The following is a 24,255-nucleotide window of genomic DNA, read 5'->3' on the forward strand; positions in this document are numbered from 1 at the left end:
CATTTATGTTTTCAAAATATTTATTTTACTTTTGTGGTAAATTATGATTGGGAACATGTTCTTAAAAATTGAAATAAATTACATTATTACTTAAATACTTACAAAAAAAGTAACATGGAAACATAAATCAAGTAAAGTCGTGGATGAATCTGCTCTGACGCAACATCCTGCAATCAGAAACACTGTGACGCATCAGCATTAAACCTGCAGTGATCATCGGAAAAATCACGATTAATAACCTCAATATCATCACCTGGATGCATAATCAGCAAGTATTAATGACTAAAATAAAACTCACTCAGACACACGAGTGGAAAACTCAGGTTTCGTTTATCTAGAGCAAAAAGTTTACAGATAGCAAATCCTACACAGGTGAAAGTTAACAAAAACAGTTCGTATATATATACAGCTGTGTGAAATAAATACAGACATGAGCATCTAAACTGAAGGCATGCGCCGCATGTGAAGCTCTATGTCTGAATCTACTTGCATTAGCAAAGCGTTTATGCAAAACTCCCTTCAGCAAATGAGCTTTATCCACAGTTCACTAGTAAAGCAGGAACATCAGAGTTGGTGATCCCCTCGCTGAGATCTGTTGCTTATCATACTGAATTAAAGATTCTAGCAGGTCCATATAGTTCACTATAAAGTATTTACAATCTGAACATTTGATTCTCTTCCCAGCATTAATGAAGTGAACAGTAGTGACGTGTGTGTAGTGAAGGACACAGTTCGTGTGTTTTGATTGCCAGAGTCCAGAAATCTTATAGCTCAGGGTACTTTACACGACAATGATGCGCTTAAAAATGCAAATGTTTTTCAATGTAATGGTATCGTTTTTAAAAGCCCCTAAAATGCCATTGTCGTGTACATGAACGGACAAAATGCATAAATCTTGTGACATTTTTGTTCATGCAAACGGCCCCTTAGGAATGTGTTTAAAATGTACACGACACCGCTTCCAACTTTAATTTTTTTTTTTGCGTTTGGACGTTTATTTATCCAACGATAGGATTTCGGCGTTTAACGGGGTTTCAAAGTGCAAAGTTTTGAAAACGATACTGTTATTGTCTGTGCATATCTGCATTACGTTTTGAGTCTATAGGGGCGCTGGGATGGGATAGACATCGCCATCTACTGGCCAAATACAGCGTTTTATCTGTTTTCGTGGATCGCATGAATTGTTTTTAAGGGATGGTTCATTTTGAAATTAATTTTTGTAATGTTTTAGCTTACCTCAAGGGCATCCAAGACCGACGCGCCCACGCCCGCGCCCTCAGATCACTTGGACATGGCTGTGATTACAAGAGGTCAAGACGATATACTGTAAATACCGTTCGTTTTCGCACACAAACCGCTCGTTTCGTGTCTTAGGCCATCAATGTGTACTTGCATTTACGAGTCATTAAATCATGTTTAATTTGGACTTCTCTGTGCATGCTCTTTGAGGTGGTGACCATAGACCTCCATTATATGACTGACAGACAACAACGGTTTGACCTAAAAATATCAAAATTGAAAATACTGCGGAAACAAAGACACCTACATCTTGGATGCCCTTGAGGTAAGATAAAACATACCAAATATTAATTTCAAAGTGAACTATCCCTTTAAAATGTAAGGGCCGTTACACGACACCGTTTTCAACTTAATTTAATTAAAAAAAATTTTTGCGTTTGGACGTTTATTTATCCGACAATGGCGTTTTTGGGGCCTTAACTTTTGAAAGTGCAAAGTTTTGAAAACGATACTGTTATTGTCTGTGCATATCTGCATTACGTTTTGAGTCTATAGGGGCGCTGGGATGGGATAGACATCGCCATCTACTGGCCAAACAGCAAAATACAGCGTTTTATCTGTTTTCGTGGATCGCATGAATTGTTTTAAAGGGATAGTTCATTTTGAAATTAATTTTTGTAATGTTTTAGCTTACCTCAAGGGCATCCAAGACCGACGCGCCCGCGCCCTCAGATCACTTGGACGTGGCTGTGATTACAAGACGTAAAAACGATATAAATACTGTTTGTTTTCGCACACAAACCGCTCGTTTCATGTCTTAGGCCATCAGTGTGTACTTACATTTACGAGTCATTAAATCATGTTTAATCTGGACTTCTCTGTGCATGCTCTTTGAGGTGGTGACCATAGACCTCCATTATACAACGGTTTGACCTAAAAATGTCAAAAGTCAAATTACTGTGGAAACAAAGACACCTACATGTTGGATGCCCTTGAGGTAAGATAAAACATATCAAAAATTAATTTCAAAGTGAATTATCCCTTTAAAATGTAAGGGCCGTTACACGACGCCGTTTTCAACTTAATTAATTTTTTTTTTTGCGTTTGGACGTTTATTTATGCGACAATGGCGTTTTTGGGGCCTTAAAACGCAAACTTTTGAAAGCGGGTTTCAAAGTGCAAGGTTTTGAAAACGATACTGTTATTTTCTGTGCAGATCTACATTACGTGTTGAGTCTATAAAGGCGCAGTTTCTTTACAAAGTGACATCGCCATCTACTGGCCAAACAGCGTTTTTGTGGATCCGCCTGAATTGTTTTGACAACGTTGTCATCTGTACGCGGAAAACTCGACTTTTCCGTTTTTAGTACATCGCTGTTGTGTAAACGTACCCTAAATTATATTATCTTCATTATCTATTTTTTTAAAACTAAATGAATAAATTGTAACAAATACTAGAAGGATTATAGAGGATTCACTCCACAAAATCACCAGCTGGTTGTGTGGAGTATTCTTTGGGATTTCTAAGAGCGGATAACATGTGACTTTCTTTTCATGGTAAGGCGCTTAAATTCAAACCAAAAAAAGGAAAAACGTTCAGCAAAAGCACAGAGTGATTCATTTAAGCACCGAGATTTAAAACCGTTTACAAAAAGACTAGCAGAGCACTTTAGCCGGCTGAACAGGCACAAACCTGAACCACAAAACTGCAAATCGACTACTAGTAAAAATCCAATTTGGATCATTTTTTTTAGTTTAAATTATTGCTCTAAAACTTCAGATACGCTTAAACATTGTTAGATACCACATCATGTCAATAATCCTAGTGTTTGTAAGTGGAAGCTTTCGTTTTAAACCTGGTTTGGGATCATCTGTTTGATTTCTAAATGAACATTGAGAGAGATTTTAATACTTCCTGGTAATTGTTCCCATCTAAGATTATCAAATTGTGTTTTTGTTTAAAAAAAAAATCAATATCAGTGTGGTCCTTACATCACAAGAGGAGAACTTATTTAAAGGAGAACTCCCTGTTAGTGTTAAAAATAATCATGGTCCTCCTAAAATATCTTACAGATATATATATTTTTTTTTTGATCACTTGACGTACAACGCTGGAACGAGATATTTCAGACTAAATTCACTCTTTTCCAATCAGACTTTGAGCAAAACCTCTTCACCTGTTGGCCAGACATGAAACAAATAATGTACAAATACAATCTCTGTTCTTGCATATTTTCAGATGCGCAAAAAAAAAATGACACTAATCACTAAAAACCAAAAGCGTTCTAGAAAACTGGCAGAGTTAAAGACGGACGGACGCCCTCACCTGGAGGTTTGAAACACGACTCCTGATTGGCCGATTGGACAGAACTTTACGTGTGCTTTGAATATGAGGAAGTTCAACGCCACCGCAAAAATGTAACGGTAAAAAGTAATAAAGCATTAGAGGATAAAAGTCGTCGCAACAGCTCTCTCACACAAAGGCACAACTGCTGCGCGCACACACACACACAATGTTGGTAGCAGATGTTCATTCAAGCACAATCGCAACCAATCACAAACCCCAACAGGTTAAAGTTGTGTAAGTGGTTCCACCTGTTAAATGAATCATGTGCCCTTTAATAAAGCAAACGTGCACCTAAACAAGATCTACTCGCAGGATGGACCAAATGTGCAAAGTCTTCTGGGAGAGTGTGAGGACGGTTCAGCTGTGGGACGAGACGTCTGAGGAACTGCTGCTGTTGCTGTTGGTGGTCTGAGCTCGCTTGATGTACAGGTTCAGTAACTTCATCTGTAGATACAAAACGGGGACATTACAGGGTTACTATCGCTCACTAATCCAAATAAAATCATGTCATTTATTAGATTTTAGCTAGACAAACAGACACTTGATTCATACTGACTGACGCGAAGGGAAGACGCAGATATTTCCCTGTGGTTTGGCCTCTCATTTACACAAAAAATGGGAGAAACAGGGTTTTAGGTTCATATTATGCGCCAGAAAATGCTTAACGCCATATGATCATAGACGGCGTATTTATGCGGGTTGATGTAAATGAGAACTTTTTTGAAAACGATGTTATTATTGAAAACGGAGGGGAGGAAATATTTGTTTCTCTATGTGTAAATGTGGCCTAAATCACACTTTTCTTCATAGTTTGGCTGGTCCTGTGACAAATTTTTGTTTTAATTAATTTTAATTTTAATATAGAGCAGCATTAAAGGAGTAGTTCACTTTTAAAAAACTTTTGCTGATAATTTCCTCATCCCCATCTCATCCAAGATGTCCATGTCTTTCTTTCTTCAGTCGAAAAGAAATGAAGGTTTTTTGATGAAAACATTCCAGGATTTTCTCCATATAATGGACTTCAATGGGGTCCAAACGGTTCAAGGTCCAAACGAGAGTTTCAGTGCAGCTTCAAAGAGCTTTAAACGACACCAGACGATGAATAGGGGTCTTATCAAGCGAAACGAGCGGCCATTTCAAAAATAAATAACAAAGTTTAAGTTTTATAAGCACAAATGCTCGCCTTGCTCTGTTCAGTACTCCAACCGTACTGAAGAAAGCTAATCGCTAAATAAGCTAATAATGACTTTGCAGGCGGGCCTTCTGGGTGTTAGCGCTTCATGCAACGCAACGCAAATCATCATATTAGAGTGATTTCTGAAGGATCATGTGTAATGATGCTGAAGATCACAGGAATAAATGACACTTTACTATACAGTATATTCACATAGAAAACAGATGTGTTCAATAGTATTAATATTTCACTTTTTTTTACTGTATTTTTGATCAAATAAATGCAGCCTTGATGAGAAAGAGACTTATTTAAAAAATAGAGAGAATGCATTGCAACAAGAAACCACCTAAAATCCACTCAAAATATTGATTGAAAGACTTTAAAATATGTAAAACTAAACACGTGTTTTTGAATATATGAATATATTGATGATGCCTGACCTTGCTGCCGGTCAGCTGCTGTAGATGAGGCTTCAGATCTTCACCGATGATTGAATAAATGGCCACCAAACAAAAAACACTGGCCTTGCGTACACTGCTCTCGGTGTTATCATAACCCTGAAACACACACACATGTTCATCTCGCTGTCTGTCTCTGCATCAGTGTGTGTGTGTGTTTGTGTGTGTTTATACCTGTAACAGTCCAGGGATAATGTCAGGCAGAAGCTGACCCAGGGAATCCTGGGGAATCCGCTCGATTACTTTGGTCTGCATCTTGATGGCGGCGAGGTTGATGGGATAGTCGGCCGTCTGGACGATTGGACACAGGACTTTGATGCACTGCTCGGGGTGGATCGATCCGGCCAGTGTGGAGGCCGTTTCTTCTGCGGCCCGAACGACCTGTGGAGCACATTAAAAACATTAAACACACGACCTCCTCCTCCTCCTCGGATGATGAAGAAGGCCTGACCTCAAGGCCTCTCACTGTCCACAACAATACATCAAGCTCATGTTTCCTCTGGTGCATCTGCTGTAATGACACGTTTTTGTTATCAAAGTTTTGATAATTAACTACATATCAGGAATAATATAGTTACATACGACCATAAATATGTTTTTCCCTTACTTCAATTTTTTATTTAACTTCTTATCTTTAAATTCTCAATGTCCACAATAACATTTGTTTCCTGTGTTCATATTTTCTGTTTTCCTATGTGGTTAAAATTGTTACAAAAGACCAAAAAGGAAAAAAACAAAAACATTTTCCTTACATATAAAATAAATGTTAACTGAAATTTGCCACCATTTCTCATTTTCATTCAGTTTAACTTGATGTGCTAAAACTGATTTTTTTGTAAACTATACGGACACATAGAGAAAAATAATAATAAATAAAGAAAATGACACAAAAATCAAATTGAAACCAAAAAATATTAATAAAAACTATAATATTCTGTCATTGATACTAAAATAAGTATGTTATTAAACCATATAGTAAATAAAATTATTATAATTAAATCAAATGAAATTTCATAAGTTCCAGAAGTTTTAAGAGCTCGGTTTAGCCAATGAATTTGCATGATTTTTCTGGTTGTTCATAATTTACCGATTTTATAATAAAATATTTCTTACTCAATTTTTACCTAATAGAATATTTTAGCATACCTAGAAAAAAGTATATTCTTAATGGAAATGTGCACGGACTTTAAATATTTGATATATATAAATCACACTTTTTAAAATGAGGCCAATGTTGTTTTACTATCATTAATATGCTATATATATATATATATATATATATATATAGATTATTTTTATATTTTAATTTTAGTTGAAATTTGAGTAATTTTGTCATTTTGTTTTTAATATATATATATATATATATATATATATATATACTTTTTATTGAATTTTAGTTTTTAGTTTTAGTTTATATAGTTTGTTATTTTACTTAAACTAAATGAAAATGAGAAAATTTGCCTTAGCTGAAATAAAATAAGTTATTATACATTTTATTTAAGGTAATATTTATTTTATCACAAGTAATAATTTTTTTTCTCATGGTTTTAGTTAATGATGATAAACATAAATAATAAATATCCTTTCTCCTATATCATATATGGGAATCCTGGTTCTTCAAAGATAAAGTGCATGATTTTTAGTTTTTGCTTTTGTCCTCTTTAAGGCTGTTTTAGAGAGAGTGTGTGTGTCGCTCACCTCTTTATGGCAGTCTTTATGGGCCTCCAGTGTTTTCATGATGGTGAGTTCTGCGTAGTTCTTGAAGCGCGCTGGTTGACCTCGCATGATCTCCTTCAGGACACGCAGCGCCAGCGCTCGGATGGTGTGCTGTGGACACACACACACACACACACATCATCATCATCTGTTTGTTCTGTTGCGTATCTGGGGTGTGTTTCCTATTCAACACCGTAACTCGTGCTTCACTACTATAGTCGACGCATCGTTGAAGAAATCCACCGTTTTCCGAAACCATATTGTCCCAAATTGGTCGTTCAACCACAATTGGTTAATGATTTAGTAATAACTTATTTAATGAATCTGTTAACGCAATTAACGCGAGATGTTTTGCTATAAATTACAGACATTCATCTGAGGAATATTTCAAATTTTTCTTAGTTATTTTGGTTTATTTCCAGATTCGATCATAGACTCGTTCTTACACACACGCGCACGACACTTTAAATCTCGACAAACTCAAAGACGTAAATGACATTTGTATACACTCTAAATAAAAGATACAGATTGCACTGAATGTCCGCTTGTTTATTTGAATGTATTCAGTCCACATGTCATGAAAACAAGAAACTGCTTCTAACCACAGGTTAGCTTCGCTCACACACACACACACCTCTGCGATGCTGTTTGCGAATGTTCGTTATAACGATGGTTTCGAGAAACACGACTCGTTGAACTGCTGATAACGACAGAACTTGGCTAACCGGGACACACACCGCTGTATGAGTGTGTGTGATGAAGACGAGCGTGTCTCTTACATCTTTATCTCCCAGCGTCTCCAGCAGCAGCAGTAGCATGGTTTTAAAGTGCTCCTCCCACAAGGCCAGACTGTCGTCCCGCGTGACCTTCAGCAGCTCCAGCAGAGCGGCCCGCCTCTCCTCCACACGCTCGCTGTGATTGGACAGCTCCTTCAGCAGGTCACCAACCATCTCCAGGGGTTGCCCGGGTCCTGACCAATCAGAGCCCACCACAATTAACACACACTGATCTGGCAGTCTGAACACTTAGGCTATATTCATTGTGTGCTTGTTTATACATGATCTAGAGAGATGTTAAATGAGATTTTCATGACTTCAAACCGTTCAACACCTGCAGAAAAACCTTTGGGATGCATGATCTTGTTTTCTCCACAGTCCTGCTGAAGACCTGAAAGAAGAACCCAAAGACGTTGGCCTGTTTCTGTGAACCTCACGAAGAGATTCTCCAGCAGATGTTTGTTCGTTTACCCTCTCGGATCTGCTCCCCGTCCTCGAACACGGCAAGCGCTCCCTTCTCGTAGGCGCTGATGTCGCTGTAGTTGTAGGGGTTGTACTCGCGCGTCCACGGGCCGCTGAACGATCGAGGGGACGGCGTGTTTAATAGCGACGTCTTGTTGTCCAGCGCCGTCCGGCCTCCCTCCAGACGAGGATCCACACCAGATGACGCCACACCGGTCTGAATTAGAAACATCATTATTTTACTTCAACCTGAGTGATGATAATATCTAATTAATAGAAACTCTATTTTATCGTTAAAGTCCCCCTCTAGTCAACAGCTGTATCTCTTTTAACTCACCAAAACGAAATATTTAAACGTTTTTCCTTGGGAAAACTCTTGCCTTAAAACAGCTTGAATGTAATTCGACACCCTTGCCTCATTTAGTATGCGAGGTTCTATGAATATGCAAATGAGCCCCTCCCCCACTCACTCACTCACTCACTCACTCACTCCACTGGTTGACGATCACACGTTGATCTGATTGGTTACAAGGTCGTTTGTGACGGCAGAAACACCAGCGATTTCAAAGCGTGTTTTTGAGTCTTTGGTTCACTGCAGTTTTATGCTGTCGACTTATGAATTTACGTCTTAAAGCGTATTAAAAACACCATAAAAACTTTAAAAACTGGATTTTCACCACAGGGGACTGTATATTTTAGGTAGTTGCTTTTCAAAATGGTCACATTATTTATGTTTTTATATGTTAATATAAATCAATATATATAAATCACACTTTTTAAAATAAGGCTGGTGTTATTTTAGTAGCGTTGATAAACTATTATAGCTTTTGTTAATATTTGGATTAATATTATTTTTATATTTTCTGTTTTAATTTTAGTTATACATTTGAGTATTTTTTTTTTTTTAAAGTCTATAATATTTATTTCATTTTATTTAGTTTGTTATTTTAGATAACAAAAATAATATTTTATTATAGTTAATGTGGTTGATTTATTATACATTAGTTAATGTATTAACTAACATGATCTAACCATGAGCAATACATTTGTAACTGTTTTTGTTAATCTTTGTTAACGTTAGCTAATACAAATCCAGCTGTTCATTGTTTGTTCATGTTAGTTCACAGTGCATTAACTAATGTTAACAAGATTTTAATAAAGTATTAGTAAATGTTGAAATTAACATTAACAAAGATTAACAAATGCTGTAGAAGTATTGTTCATTCTTAGTTAATGTTAACTAATGTAGTTAACTAATGAACCTTATTGTAAAGTGTTACCGTTAATGTTTATTTTTTAGAAGTAATAATGCTTTTTTTCATGGTTTTAGTATTAAAAAAAACAAATATTTGATGTTCTTATGTCAACAAGTGGCGGAAACTATAACTATAAACAATGAAACTATAGCTGGTCACGGGCCACAAGCTGCTAACACGACACTTTTTGCAGCATAAACAACAGACTGAAGACGATCTGGCCGGTGTCGTTCTCACCGGATCTTCCCGCTTGCCGTCACGTTTGATGGGCTCGAGGATTTCCTCCTGACTGCGGAAACTGAAGCTCTGGATGGCTTCGGTTACGCCTCTCAAAGAGCTGAAGATCTCCTCAGAGTTCATGTTCTCAGTGTCGTACTCCAGCATACTGTAAACACACAGAGAGGCGTGACTCCAAACACACTGATTTCAACATATAACACACACAGACACAGAGATGAATGTGTTTTCTGCTCAGCTGCAAAGGAAAAGTGACGCATCTTAAATGTTTCATACAAACTTCTGCATTCGCCACGAGTCCCATGAAGCAAAGCGGCGGAAACAAAACCAATGAGAGACAGAAAGACGTCACAAAAGTGATGAAAATGTGGGACGGATTCTCACTTCGCTATCATTTTCGTGATTTTTAAAGACAAGACACTACAGATGAATAGTGTAAAAACATTAAGACAATTGTTTTTCTTTTCTGAAATGTTAAATATGCAAATTAGGCAGCATCTAATCAGAAAAAATCCATGTTTGATTTTGTTGACATATCAGAGTTAAAGGTTTTTACAGAAAAGTTATAACTCCATAAATCAGAAAATACTGCCAATAGACAGAAAAAAACACTTTTTACCATTTTTTTTTAGGAATAAAGTGTTTTATAAATCAGAACACAGATAGTTTGGTTGTGTACCCTCGTGAAAAATAAATATACTAAAATGTATTTGAAATACATTTATTTTATGCTAAGTACACTACAAACATATTTACATATGTATGTCCTTAATATAAACACCCTGCAATTGTCCTTTTAATATACTAAATTTGTATACTTAAATTGGAACAACTAATTTTGTACTTAGTTATACAGAAATAGTGCGAAACGTATATTTGATTGTGCTAAAGTGGAACTAATGCAATATCCTGTATTTAGACCAACAGTGACATTAAACACATTTTAGGCTTAATATTAAGAAATGTGCATTGTGTAATAAAGAAGAATTCCAAATAAAGTTGAATTATCACTAAAATAGTGCTCAGTAAATATGTATACTTAGTATGAAATAAATGCATTTTAAATAGTTTTTTTTCACTAGGGTAAAGATTTCTGACTTTAAAGACATGTATTGTGATCGAAACCTACAGATGAAAACTTAAACATTTACACTTAAATGTGTATTTTGGATATTTTCTTTCCACTAGTCTGAAAGAAGAATGGAAGCAAAATAGGCCAAAACCTCAAAACAGACCAGTGCATGAAAAGAAAGTGATTTTTCCTGAAGCGTCGCGCTTTAAAAGGACAACTCCGGCACGAAATGAACCTTTGGTCTAATCACATTGGTACCAAGTCGACCGTTCTCTGGGATTTGATTTCATAATAATCGAATGTAAAGAGTTTTATCTCTATAACGCGAGGCCATAGAATAAGAAGATAAGCCTGGCCACTCCCTATTAAGTCCCATTGTACCGAATTTTGGTTGTAGTTCCACCAGAGTGCCACTGGGGGCGATCATCTGAGTGCAAAATGAATGGGAGTCTATGGAGCTAGACGGCTAAATTTGTCTCTTTCAAAGCTAAACACTTTTAGAGATAAAACTCTTTACATTAGATTATTCGATAACCAATGTGTTATCAGACCAAAGGTTAATTTCGCGCCGGAGTTGTCCTTTAAAACAACAATCCAAACAAACAATCCTTTAAATGTCATGCATTGAGTTTGATTTATTAGACGGCCAATCCAATAAAAGTATGCAGGAGAATCAGTGTCCTGCCGCCCGGGGCCGAGGTGTGTTACCTGGGCGAGTACGCCCTCCGATGGGCCCGGAGAGGGGGGGTGGTGGGGCCGGGGTGGGGGGGAGGGAGAGGAGCAGAGGCCTTTGAGCTCCAGCCCCATAAACGACTGGGCCGAGAGGAAGAGGAGGATGAAGAGAGAGCAGGGAGGATAGAGACAAAGAGTGAAAGACGCAACCAAACATGACTTTTGTTGCAGTGTTTATTTTCTGTTGTGCTATGTATCTTGTATGTTGTACGTTTATGTTATCGGGCCCCCTCCTAAAAGCTTTTAGTCGCTTTTTTAGAGGGTCCCTTTCACACGACCAATACATGACCATTGTTTCTTCTGAAATTGTGTGTAAATGATATAATGATGATGTGTGAAATAAAGAAATAGACAAAATAAACTAAACGACTAGGGTTCGAATACTTACGGTCAGGAATCGGAGACTTGTTATAAAAATAAAATTTCGATTCCTTTGTAAGCATTTCAATATAACTTTAAACCATTCAAGCATGGAAGAAATTCTAACAATAAAAGTTACATATAAATGAGCCGATTTAAATGTTCATGAATTAATTAAAAAAAAAAAATGTAAATAGACATTTTGCATTTTGTCAGAACCTTTAGTAAATTACATGTAATTTGTTTAGTTGTCTAAGCAGAATCATGATCTCTATTTTTAAACAATAAAATCTTGATTCTCAATTTATCCAGAATCATGCAGCTCTAGTTAGCTGAGAATATTAAGTCGTGACATTTATTTCTATAACGCTTTATACAAAGTATATATATACATACGAAGAGTTCAGATGCAAATGCCATTTGAAATTTTCTTCTTTAATGATCATTTTTATCAAGCTTGTATATTTAAGTTCAGTGATTTCACTTAAATGGCAATGATAATTACCTATTAATTGTTATTTAAGTGAAATTACTGAACTTAAATATACAAGTTTGATAAAAATCATCCTTAAAGAAGAAAATTTCAAATGGCATTTAGAGGCTTTTGCATCTGAACTCTTCATATATATATATATATATATATATATATATATAAAATTATGAATATAATAGTCCTGATGATGTCACACAACTTCACAGATGTGTTTTGTGTATTATTGTGTTTTGGGTGACGTACCTGGGAGAAAGTCCTCCGTGCGAGCAGTTGGTGGGTGACGTGAGCGGGCTGGTGCGGGTCACGGGGTGTCTGGGAGGAGCGCGGGTCACGGGGCTGCTGGGAGATGCCTGAGACATCACAAAAAATAATAATAATCCTGTATTATGCAGGTCAAAGAAGTAATTTGGTGATGTCAATTTGATATTTGGCATGTTTGATATTTTTAGGTCAAACCGTTCTTGTCTGTCAGTCATATAATGGAGGTCTATGGTCACCACCTCAAAGAGCATGCGCAGAGAAGTCCAAATTAAACATGATTTAATGACTCGTAAATGTAAGTACACATTAATGGCCTAAGACATGAAACGAGCGGTTTGTGTGAGAAAACGAACCGTTTTTATATCGTTTTTACCTCTTATAACCACAGCCACGTCCAAGTCACGTCCCAGTGCGCAAGTGATCTCTCGCGCAGTTGCGGAAAAAAAAAAAATCAACGTTGTCTGTTGATATATATCGAAATCGACTAGATAATCATTGTCTTGTTTTAAAAGTATGAGTGCCTAATGGGGATCACGCCCAAATTGTAATGGTAACTGGTCCCCATAAGAGGCAATTCTGGCAATTTCCCAGTATCAATGCGGGGCTGTGTGAACAGGGCTTCAGTGTTAGTGAGTGTCACATTACATCATGAAGACTGGAGGATCAGAGCAGTGTGTGTGTGTGTGTACCGCTGTGGGGGTGTTGCTGTTGTTCTTCAGATGGTTGTGCAGGAGTTTAGTGGCTCCGTCCTGGAAGGTTTTGGGCAGAGCGCCTAACAGCATGGTGAACTCTGGGGTGTTGAGCTCAAACAGGGCGATTAAAACCATCTGAGCCGCCTGAAAAACACACAAACACTGTCATGAGACAAACATTTAACAACGCTGCAATTTTAGAAGCGGAAACCGTTTTCATTAGTCATAAGATGCTGAATTTATGTATTTTTTTATCCGTATTTTTGTCCTGTTTTTCCAGCACAAACACTCTTAAAATCAAGATACTGTAAATGAAGAGATATTAAGATTTGTTTTCTGAAATATCAAAATTTAGTGAGGGAAAAATCTGCAGATGAGGTCAGGAAATCATTACATAACCAGGCACAGATTAAAAGAAGTGAAAAGCGAGTGATTTAGTTTTATTTAGTTTTACACTGAAGCTCTCTTCCTGCACACAGATGCTTATTAAACATCAAATAATATGAGATTTTGTCACTTCACGAGAAGTCTTCAGTGCTAATAAAAACATTTCAGTGACATTCAATAAGATTTGAGTTTGATATGCATCCCAGTGGACATTAGTGAGGGTCGACGTCATTTTTAATCTGAAGTAAATACATGAAGGCTGTGAGGGACAGAATTCAGATCGTAAGCTCATATATCACATTTCATTTTTTTTTTTATAGTGTTTTGTTTTTTTTTCTGCTGGAAATCTTCTGGAAAAAAGTATTTTCAATGTTTCACCAGTTGAACAACCAACATCAAAGTTGATGAATCAGTGTTATTTTAGTATTTGTTGATATACTATTATAGCTTTTATTTATTTATTTTTTATATATTTAAATTTCTAGTAATTTTAATTAATTTTTAAATAATGCTATTTAGGTTTGCTTTATTTTAATTTATTTCCAGTTTAATTTTTTTTTTGTAATTTTGTTAATGTTTAGTTTTTTTTAAATAATACTATTTAGATTTACTTTATTTTCATTTATTGACAATGTCATGTTTTTGTAAGTTTGTCTTTATTACAGTAGTTGTTTTTAAAAGTATTAATTTAATTTATTTGTATTTATTTACGGTTAATTTATTTGAGTAATTTTGATGTAATTTTTATTTGATTTTGTTTTTCTTTTAAATAATACTATTTAGGTTTATTTTATTTATTTATTTCCAGTTTATTTGTAAGTGAGTTTGTTGTTTAATATGTATTACTTTAAAAAAAAAATATATATACTATTTAAGGTTTAAATAATTTTATTTATTTCAGATGAATTTCAGTCATTTTGTTCCATCATTTAAATTGTTACTATTTAGGTTAAGTTTTTTCAGTCTAATTTTTAATCATTTCATTTATTAGTTTTTGTTTTTTAATAATAATATTTAGGTTTATTTCTATTTATTTCCAGTTAGCAATGTACGTGCTTGTTTTTGCTATTTTTAATTGTAGTTGGCAATAATAATCCTGCCCTGAACGTCTGTCCCTCAAAGCCTCGTTTTCATTCATGGCATATACACTGCCTAAGGTCAAAGGTCATTCAGATAAAGGTGTTAGTGGTGCAGAAATGAAAATCTGGTTATCAGGCAGAAAATCTGGAAAGACGGTTATCAGCCGCTCACAGCGTCAAGCTCACATGCTTGAACATCACCAAACATCAGAGCAAAACCATCAGCTGGTATCCTGAAGGTCATCGCAGAGAGCAGAGGTGTTAGACAAGCCCAAGAGAACACAATCAGACGGCCCGCGTGACCTGGAGAGCCAGTCAGGAGGTTAAAGGTCAAGGTTCAGGGGTCACTACCTGCTTACACCTCTCCTCCAGGTTACTTTCCCCCGGCAGGGACGCCACGGTCGAGCTCCTGCCTGACGCCTCCTCCATCGCCCAGCTGTGAAGCGTCTGAGACACATCACAACTCACTTTGACAAACCACACTTCAACTTGAGCTCGAGCAACGTCTCATCCGGACCCGAGCCGTGAGATCCCACAGAAACTGAACACTGACCTTTCTGACGTCCGAGCTCTTCGGTTCTGTGGTCCACGTGATGATCCGAGAGACGGCCAATCGCGTCTCGCTGGAGTTCACGAAGTCTGACGGATCCATTTGTCTGGCCAAAGATTCGATGTACTTCAGGATGGCCACCTTCACCTGCTCACACACACACACACGTTTATTTCAGCTACTTGTCAAGGTAACATTTCCTTTTTAATTAAAATGATTGAAATGAAAATAAATAAAAACTATCCAGGCAGTTAAAAAACTAATAACAATGACAAAACATTAACTAAAATTACAATGAAAATATAAAAAATTTAAATAAAACATTGAAAATATTAAAATAATAAGTAATACAAAATAGGACCTAAATGATACTAAAATAACAATAAGGTTCCATTTGTTCACATTAGTTGAGATCAACTAATAATGTAAAATACAAGTAAAACATTTAACAATCTTAGCAAATGTTAATTTCAACATTTCCTAATACATTATTAAAAAAATCAAAAGTATCAGCTAATATTATTTACTGGACCTGATTTAATATGAACTTAGAATCATCAATATTTGTTTATTTACCACGTTAACTAGATTAATAAATACTGTAGCAAATGTTATTTAATGTGTAAATACATTATATTTTTATGAAAAAAAGCTTAATTATAATTAATTATTAATCATTTTCCATAATATTATTTAAATACAAATTTTATTTTAACATTATTTAAACAAATTATTATACATTTTTTTATATATATTTTTTAACTAGATTAATAAATACTGTTGCAAATGTTAGTTAATGTATAAATACATTATATTTTTATGAAAAAAGCTTAATTATAATAAATTATTAATAATTTTCCATAATATTATTTAAATACAAATTTTATTTCAAATTTTCTTTTAACATTATTTAAACAAATTATTATCAATTTTATATATATATATATATATATATATTTTAAATCCAAAATGCACAGGGTGGTTTGATGGGATATTAGAAGTTATGATAACACTTTACAAAAAGGTGTCATTGGTTAACATTAGAAAATGTATTAACTAAAATTAACTAACGAGCAATGCATTTGTTACAGTATTTCTTAATCTGTGTTAACATTACTTAATAAAATCAATTATTTGTTCATGCTACTTCACAGTGCATAACTAATATTAACAAATACAACTTTTGATTTTAATAATATATTAGTAAATGTTGAAATTAACATTAGCTAAGATTACAGTAATAAATGCTGTTAGTCATTGTGTAGTTAACTAATGAACCTTATTGTAAAGTGTTACCGAAGTTATTTCTGGACGCTGGTTGTAAGCGTCAAGATGACACAGCCATAATGAAGAAGAGCAGGGAGGAAATGAGGAAATAAAGACCTGACCAACCTTGAGGTTCGGTGTCTGTGTCTGATCAACAATAAACCGCATCAGGATGTTGAACTGCTGATCGTACGGAAACGAATCCCTGTGAAAACCAAACACAAGAAGAAATCAACAAAAAACTCTAGAAATAGCATTTACAGGCTAGACCAGTGGTGACGTCTCATTTTTGTAATGAATATACTGTGATATACCACTAAAAATTACATCTTTCAATTGGTTACTTTCTTTCTCTCTACAAACTTTTATTTTGGTGGGTTGTGATAAAGACATTTGAGTTTCTCTGTGTTTTAATAAACTATTATTATTATTATTATTATTATTAGGCCTACTTGAAGTATGCTCTACTGTGCAATAGTAATAGTGTATATTCCTGTTATATTTTCCTCAAGTTAAGCAAAACTTTTATTTTGACAGGTTGTCATGGAAGACTTTTAAGTGTGTATGATACGAATGAATGACGCTAGTTTTATCAAATGAAATGGTAAAACTCTTGTGACTCTCATAAAAGCTCTGCTGTGAAGTTGAATGAATGTGTGTTTATTTCAATAGCAGTCTTTTTGAGCTTTAATACTCATAGACACTACATATGGAGATTGGACTCGAGGCGGTTCAGACCTGGTGACGTCGAGCGCTCGCTGAACTTTGGCCTGGACGGACCCCAGAAGATCGGCCCCCATTTTCTTCAGCAACTGCGTGAGCAAAATAAACAGCCAATCCTGAAGCTCCTCTCTGTGTAACGTGATGAAGTCCACCAACGTCTCCAGGAACATGCTGAACACCTGATAAACACACACACACACACATTTATAAAATGTGTAGAATTCCGTCTAATATGTTTTAATTGTTGGTTCATGTCAGATGGACGTCTTGCATCCTCGTAAACTAGGATTATTAAAGTTAACTAAAACTAAAACTTCAATCGTAATCCAAGTGTGATTTAATTTCGAACAAAATCAGGCCAAAAATGAAGTTTGTTTAGGGAGATCGAAACAGCTTGACAAAGTAAACTTTCTGGAAAAGTTCACTCCGCTACTAAACGCCCATTGGTCCGTGGTGATGATGTAATAGTTAGGCTCCGCCCTCTTTGATAAGAATCTTCGGTTAATGTCCTCTGTTCTACTTTAAAGTAGAAATTGAAGTGTAATTCTAATTGAGAGCAACAAAGACACTGTTTTTTCACATGTAATACTGTAATCCAGAGTATTTTTGTGAGTGTTGTGGGCAAAAATCCTTGATTATGCGGCCCGTTTTCTTTAAAAATGCGATGGAATATGCAGGATATTTAGGCAATTTTATGCTTGAACTTGCAAAAACTGCGGTTAGCATTAAAAAAAACATTTTAGCTACTGGAAATGAAATAAAAAGTTAACTGAATTCACGATTGTCATAACTAAACAGGAAAACTATGGTATAAAAATACCATATTTTGTTACATGAAATATAATAACATAAAATATTATTTTATACTAAAATAGCACTGACTGAAATAAAAATTTATTTCAAATAATCGCCAACTCAACATTACTTATTTTCATTTAGTTTAACTTGATGTACTAATATTTAAACAAATAAATAAATCCTGATGTTTTTAAAAGGTATTTTGTTTACGGTATTTTAAGGTTTAAACACTTACTCTCTGATGCATCGGCCCAAACCGCCAGCAGAAAATAAAGAAAAACAAAATTCATTAGCATTAGAAGCCATAACAAACATAAGCATCTGAAGTTATGCGAGTTATTTGAATAGATGAAAATGGACAGATGAAATGTCACCTTGCTGTGAGGATCTGCAAACATCCTGGTGAAGATCTCACACAATCTCTTCAGCTCTACACGACTGAAACAGAGACACACTCACAGTTTACATTTAGAATTCACTTTCCATATCTGAACTGAATCGATGAAATTGGTTATGATAGTTAACTAAAACTTTGATGTATCCCCTGGATTTGTGTTTTGTTAATGGGACTTTTAATTTGCATTTATCCTGGTTCTGTTCCTGTTTCCTGTCTTGTCTGCCATTTTTGTAGTCCTTTGTAGTTTTTCTGTTAGGTATTTTCCATGCGTAACAGAAAAACTACAAAGGACTACAAAAATGGCAGATAAGACAGGAAACTGGAACAGAACCAGGGTAAATAGAAAATTAAAAGTCCCATTAACAAAACACAAAAAGCGAGAGAATACGTAACAAAAAATTAGACCATAAAACACTTTGATACTTAATAAAATCCATTACTTTATACAACAAACTTTACCTTAAAACAAAAATTGTATATAATAAATTAAACATTTTATTTCAGCTAGTTGCCAAGGCAAGATTTCTCATTTTCATTTAATGTGTCACATGCCAAAATGAATAAAAAATAAAACCATAAAAAATTGTTAATTAATAAATTCATTAATTTATAAAATGAACATTACCTGCAATAAGTTTAAAAAAAGTAAACATAATTTATAATAGCTAGTTAGGTAACGTTTCTCAATTAGTTTAACATGATAAATAACTAAAACTACAACTGAAATGAAAAAAATGAATTAAAACTATATAGACATTAAAAAACTAATAAAACTAATAACATCTGTCTTCGGATAAAAGCGTTTGCTAAATGCATAAACAGTAGGCCTATGTAAATGTTAATTAAGAAATACTATAAGTAACTCTGCAACTACATATCAACTTATTCTACTAACCTGAACCCTATCAGTCTACTAATACTCTAATGAAAGTCACTTATAATATCTAAAGTGGACCATCAAAATAAAGTGTAAATACAGAGTTTGTGCAGATACCGTCAAATTCAATTCTAGGACTTTTCATTCAAGCACGAAAGGTAAATAGATTAATAAAAATAAACCAATAAAACGAAATGGTACAAATAAAGTGCAGCACATCCAATGACTGTGGTAACTTTAACAATTGAAAGGATACTATATCCTCTTTCAAACTGATTTTCTCCCCCTCAAGAATGAAAGCTATATCATATTCTTGGATATTAATATGAGCAATATCAAAATTGCTCTATATCTATATCAGATGAGCCACAGCATAAATTTTGCGTGAAAAGATTCAATTAAACACTACTTTCACATTTATTGTCTTTCAATAATTCAAGCACTTTTCATAAATATGGCTGTTTTTTTCCAGGACTTAAATTTTAACAAGTCAAATTCAAGCACCCTGTAATAAATGAATTTCTTCATAGTCATCATCAGTAGCTGGTCTCGCGTGTACCTGAGGACTCTCTGGCTCTTCAGCAGGTTCTGGAGTCCCAGGAGCCCCTCTTTCCTCTCGGACCAGTTAGCGCTGGCGCAGTGGTTCAGGATCTCGGCCACGTCCTCCGTCTGACGCAGGTAATGCGGCATCGCACCGTTGCGAGAGCTGTAGGAGCGCTCGGAGCACGCGCTGGACGCGTCGCTGTTCGCGTCGTCATCGGAGTACATGCCGGGAGACTCGAATCGTCGTCGCATGGGTCTCTGCTACGGGACAGAGAGATTTCAGATTATGACGCCATGCTAAAGGAACTAACATTGATTTAACAGAAAAGAGACATGCAGAGATTGATGCTCATGGATGTGTTTAAACAATTACAGGCCAAAATCATCTAAAAATCAGAAGAAATAATTAAAAATGTACTATACCATTCACAAGTTTGGGGTCGAGAAAACAATATTTTAATTCTTTCTATTCAATTATCTTGAAAAAACAAAATGCATCACAGTTTCCACAAAAATAATGAACTGTTTTCAACATTGAAAGCAGTAATTACTGTATAAGAGTAATGATGCTGGAAATTCAGATTTTGATCAATTTGGAATTTTACATTTTCCTATATATTCACATAGAACAAATTAACTATTTTTACTGTATTTTCGATCAAGTAAATGTCTTAAAATTCTTAAAATGTCTTATTGGCTTCAAACTTTTGAACTGTACTGTAAATATTTTGTGTAGAGAAAATGATTTCTAGTTTTAATGCTCATTAAAATTGTTTTGTCATTATGACATTATTTTAATGACAATTAGGCCCATCTGTGTGTATCTTTTCTTTTGTTGAATTTTTAAAGAAACCACAGTAACACTTTACAATTAGTTAACTACATTAGTTAAATGTACAATGTTTCTAAAGCTTTTATCAATCAAAGTAAATGTGAATTACATAATTTACTAATACATTATTAAAATCAAAAGTTGTATCTGTTAATATTATTTAATAGACCTGAACTAACAATGAACAGATGAATAAATACTGTCACAAATATATTGATCATTGTCAGTTAAAGTTGATTTAAGCGAGGGATGGGCAACGATTAATCGCATCCAAAATAAAAGTTTCTGTTTACATAATATATGTGTGGTGTGTGTAGTGTGTATAATTAATTTGTGTAGTTAAATACACACATAAATGTATATATTTAAGAAATATTTGCATGTATACTTTATATATATTTATACATAATTAATATTATATATAAATATAAATATGTGATATATTAATAACAAATTTTTCTTAAATAAATAAATGCATGTGTGGGTATTTATATTATATATACAAATTAATTATACACACCACACACACATATTATGTAAACACAAACTTTTATTTTGGATGTGATTAATCGCGATTAATCGTTGCCCAGCCCTAATTTAAGCATTAGCTAATTATGAAGTGTTACTGAAACCACAGATCAAATGAAATAATGATGATTTTGACAGTACAGTAGACACAATCGGGTATCAATAATTCAATTACCTTACTCCTGGAGTCTCCTAAAAGCTGAAGAGGGAAAGTAAAGACAGAAACATCAGGAATATGATAACAGATGTTAATGAGACGCTCAGCGCTGATGCAGAGACGTGATTCTCACCAGAGCATCTGCCACAGCCGCCTCCACCTCAGTGCCCGTGTTCAAGATCCGCATGGCGTTCACAGACGCCGAGATACGGGCCTGATGGATGAGCCCGTAACGATCTGAGAGAGAGAGAGAGAGAGAGAGGTCAGTAGTGCCTCATGCTCTCAGAGGAGTTTGAGGAGCACATGCACATAAAAAGGACCATATATATATATATATATATATATATATATATATATATATATATATATATATAAGAAACATGCAGTGAAATGTTTTTAATCAGGACAAAATAAAACACTCAAAATCATGACATGCTCCTTGTTCATTAGCATCACGGCACACAACTCAAACAAACGCAAACTATAAAATAAATGTCCATTACCAACAAAAAATAAATAAAATGTACAAAAATAAAACCACTTTGTTGGTTACACTTTATTTTAAGGTGTCATTGTTACACAGTAATTATATATTTAAGTACTAAGTAATATATAGGGGTTTGGTTGAGGGTTAGTTGCATGTAATTATGCATCATTTACTGTTATTACTATGGTAAGTACATGTAACATATGTAACAAGGACACTATAAAATAAAGTGTTACGCCTTTGTTTTACAGTGTCATATGTTACATAATGTAGTTACTATAAATTATGCAACCCTAAACCAAACCCTAAACCTATAGTAGGTACATGGAGTTACTTAATATTACTCAGTACTTAAATGCATAAATTACTCTGTAACACAGACACTTTAAAATAAAGTGTAACCAAATACAGTTACTGAGAACTCAACAGTAAAACACAACAACAGTAAAACTTTCAAAATTAAACACAGAAATATAATGACATCCAACAGTCTCCAGTCTAATTAAAACCTGGAAATTAAAAAAGTTAATATTTTTAAATTAAATAAATAAATAATAGTGAAATGAGTCAGAAACCTCTGTAACTTTTTACAACAAGGCCCCAATTATTTAACTAAAGTTAGTGCATTAACTTACCATTAGCAATACATTTGTAACAGTACTTAATAAAAATACTAATGTTCATTGTTAGTTCACTTTAGCTCAGGTCCATTAAATAATAATAAGTTCAAATTAACTAGAATTACTTTAATTGCTAGTTCATGTAACTAATGTTAACTAATGCAACCTCATTGTGAAGGTTAACCGAAATAAGTAATTCTAAAATTCACGTTCATGTTTTTTAACATTTAACAATTTTTTTTTTTTTACTAGTGCTGTTAGACTTTTACATTCCACTGTATATTACAATTATATACAGACAGAATAAACATAAAAAAATACAAATCACACAATCTCCAAATTGGCTTGGCACTAATTTCAAAATAAAACACATTTAAAAAAAAAAATAGCAAAATAAAACAAAAAGTTACAATGAGGCAAAACACGTGCAGTTCACATCCAGGAAAACTGAGCCGGTTGGAGTCAATAAATGTAGATCTGTGATCGTGGTCTTTAGCGCCACCCTGTGGATGAGCTCATACACACAGGCCTCTACATGCACTGAATGACTCTGCTGAAACACACTCTAAACCTGGACGTGACTGACGTACACACTTCTAAACGGGTTCAGCACGAGCCCTGTTAAATACAGTGATGATCTAGATTCTGGTGCCGTGACCCGGATCACATGCAAGTCACCTGTCAGCAGGACGTCACCCGCCGTCAGCGCGCTGGTGGAGCGAGAGTGTCTGTGGGATGCTGGGAAGGATCAGGAAGCAGGTGACAAACTTTAAATTAAAGGTGACCACCAGTAAACAAGCACTTTATTCTTTTGGTTAACTAACACACTTAGCTGAAAATATTAAATGGGTCATCGGATGCAAAATTCACTTTTATATGGTGTTTGATTATAAATATGCAACACCATACAATGAAAAAAATCCACTATTTATCCTCAAAAAGCCTTAAGACTCAAGACGTTTAGATTTTCTCAACAATATGAGGTCATATTGCTTATGCTCCGCCCACGACCGCTGATTGACTGTCCCGTATTAGCATATTTCCTGTATTGCTCATTATCATTTAAAGAGACATGCACCGAAACGGATCGCTGTGAACAGAGCTGTTTTAGAGGAGGATAAAAGGGTTTTACACAACCATTGAGGAATTTTAACCAAAGTATGTTACAAACTTTACATGAAGAATCATACCAACAGCATCCGATGACCCCTTTAAGTATGTTTAGTCATATCGTCCAGCCCTAGTTTAAGGGTAAATGAAGGCTATAGAGAAGCATCACTCAAGCAGAGTCACTAGTGGGACTCTTACCCAGCGAACTGAACCCTCGAGCCGGGCTGGTGTCTCGACTGCTCTCCCGACTGGTGTCACGACTACAGCCCTGACTCATGCTGGGTCTCGGGATACGACTGCCCCGCACTAACACACACACACACACACACACACACACATGCACGGCAAGAGTCAGCAGCACAGGACAGAGGAAAGACAAGCAGGTTGAATGAGACCATGGAGAATACGACACATATTAACAGACCAGACTGTGAAGCGCAGCTTACAATATATTAAAAAAAATCAACTTCCCCTTTCCGGAAAATCATAAAAAATATGACAAAATATTATTTAAAAAAATACAGAAATAATAAAATAAAAATTAGAATAATCATATTGTAATATTTTATTATTTTTATAATATTTTGATGCTTCAAAATTGAAGATTTTCTTGAAAGCAGAAGTTG

At 34.9% G+C, this 24,255-nt stretch overlaps 1 protein-coding gene across 1 annotated transcript in view; it reads right to left on the reverse strand.

Annotated features, from left to right (window-relative positions):
* Window positions 1-311: 311 nt before the first annotated feature.
* The window catches only part of clasp1b (cytoplasmic linker associated protein 1b), a 59,349-nt gene continuing 35,405 nt past the window's right edge, over window positions 312-24,255 (reverse strand). Inside the window, exons 24-43 of the mRNA XM_089124826.1 lie at window positions 23,828-23,935; window positions 23,198-23,257; window positions 21,546-21,649; window positions 21,431-21,454; window positions 19,912-20,156; window positions 18,453-18,516; window positions 17,296-17,459; window positions 16,684-16,762; window positions 15,295-15,438; window positions 15,093-15,188; window positions 13,273-13,419; window positions 12,566-12,678; window positions 9,666-9,813; window positions 8,182-8,389; window positions 8,045-8,101; window positions 7,714-7,904; window positions 6,917-7,045; window positions 5,393-5,599; window positions 5,201-5,317; window positions 312-4,030 (exon numbers count right to left, since the gene is read on the reverse strand). Coding sequence (XP_088980952.1) covers window positions 3,944-4,030; window positions 5,201-5,317; window positions 5,393-5,599; window positions 6,917-7,045; window positions 7,714-7,904; window positions 8,045-8,101; window positions 8,182-8,389; window positions 9,666-9,813; window positions 12,566-12,678; window positions 13,273-13,419; window positions 15,093-15,188; window positions 15,295-15,438; window positions 16,684-16,762; window positions 17,296-17,459; window positions 18,453-18,516; window positions 19,912-20,156; window positions 21,431-21,454; window positions 21,546-21,649; window positions 23,198-23,257; window positions 23,828-23,935 — 2,492 coding nt within the window. The 3' untranslated portion in view covers window positions 312-3,943. The remainder of the gene's footprint in view (window positions 4,031-5,200; window positions 5,318-5,392; window positions 5,600-6,916; window positions 7,046-7,713; window positions 7,905-8,044; window positions 8,102-8,181; window positions 8,390-9,665; window positions 9,814-12,565; window positions 12,679-13,272; window positions 13,420-15,092; window positions 15,189-15,294; window positions 15,439-16,683; window positions 16,763-17,295; window positions 17,460-18,452; window positions 18,517-19,911; window positions 20,157-21,430; window positions 21,455-21,545; window positions 21,650-23,197; window positions 23,258-23,827; window positions 23,936-24,255) is intronic.

The sequence above is a fragment of the Pimephales promelas genome, chromosome 21 (genome assembly GCF_988280905.1).
Source record: "Pimephales promelas chromosome 21, fPimPro1.hap1.1, whole genome shotgun sequence".
NCBI lineage: Eukaryota > Metazoa > Chordata > Actinopteri > Cypriniformes > Leuciscidae > Pimephales > Pimephales promelas.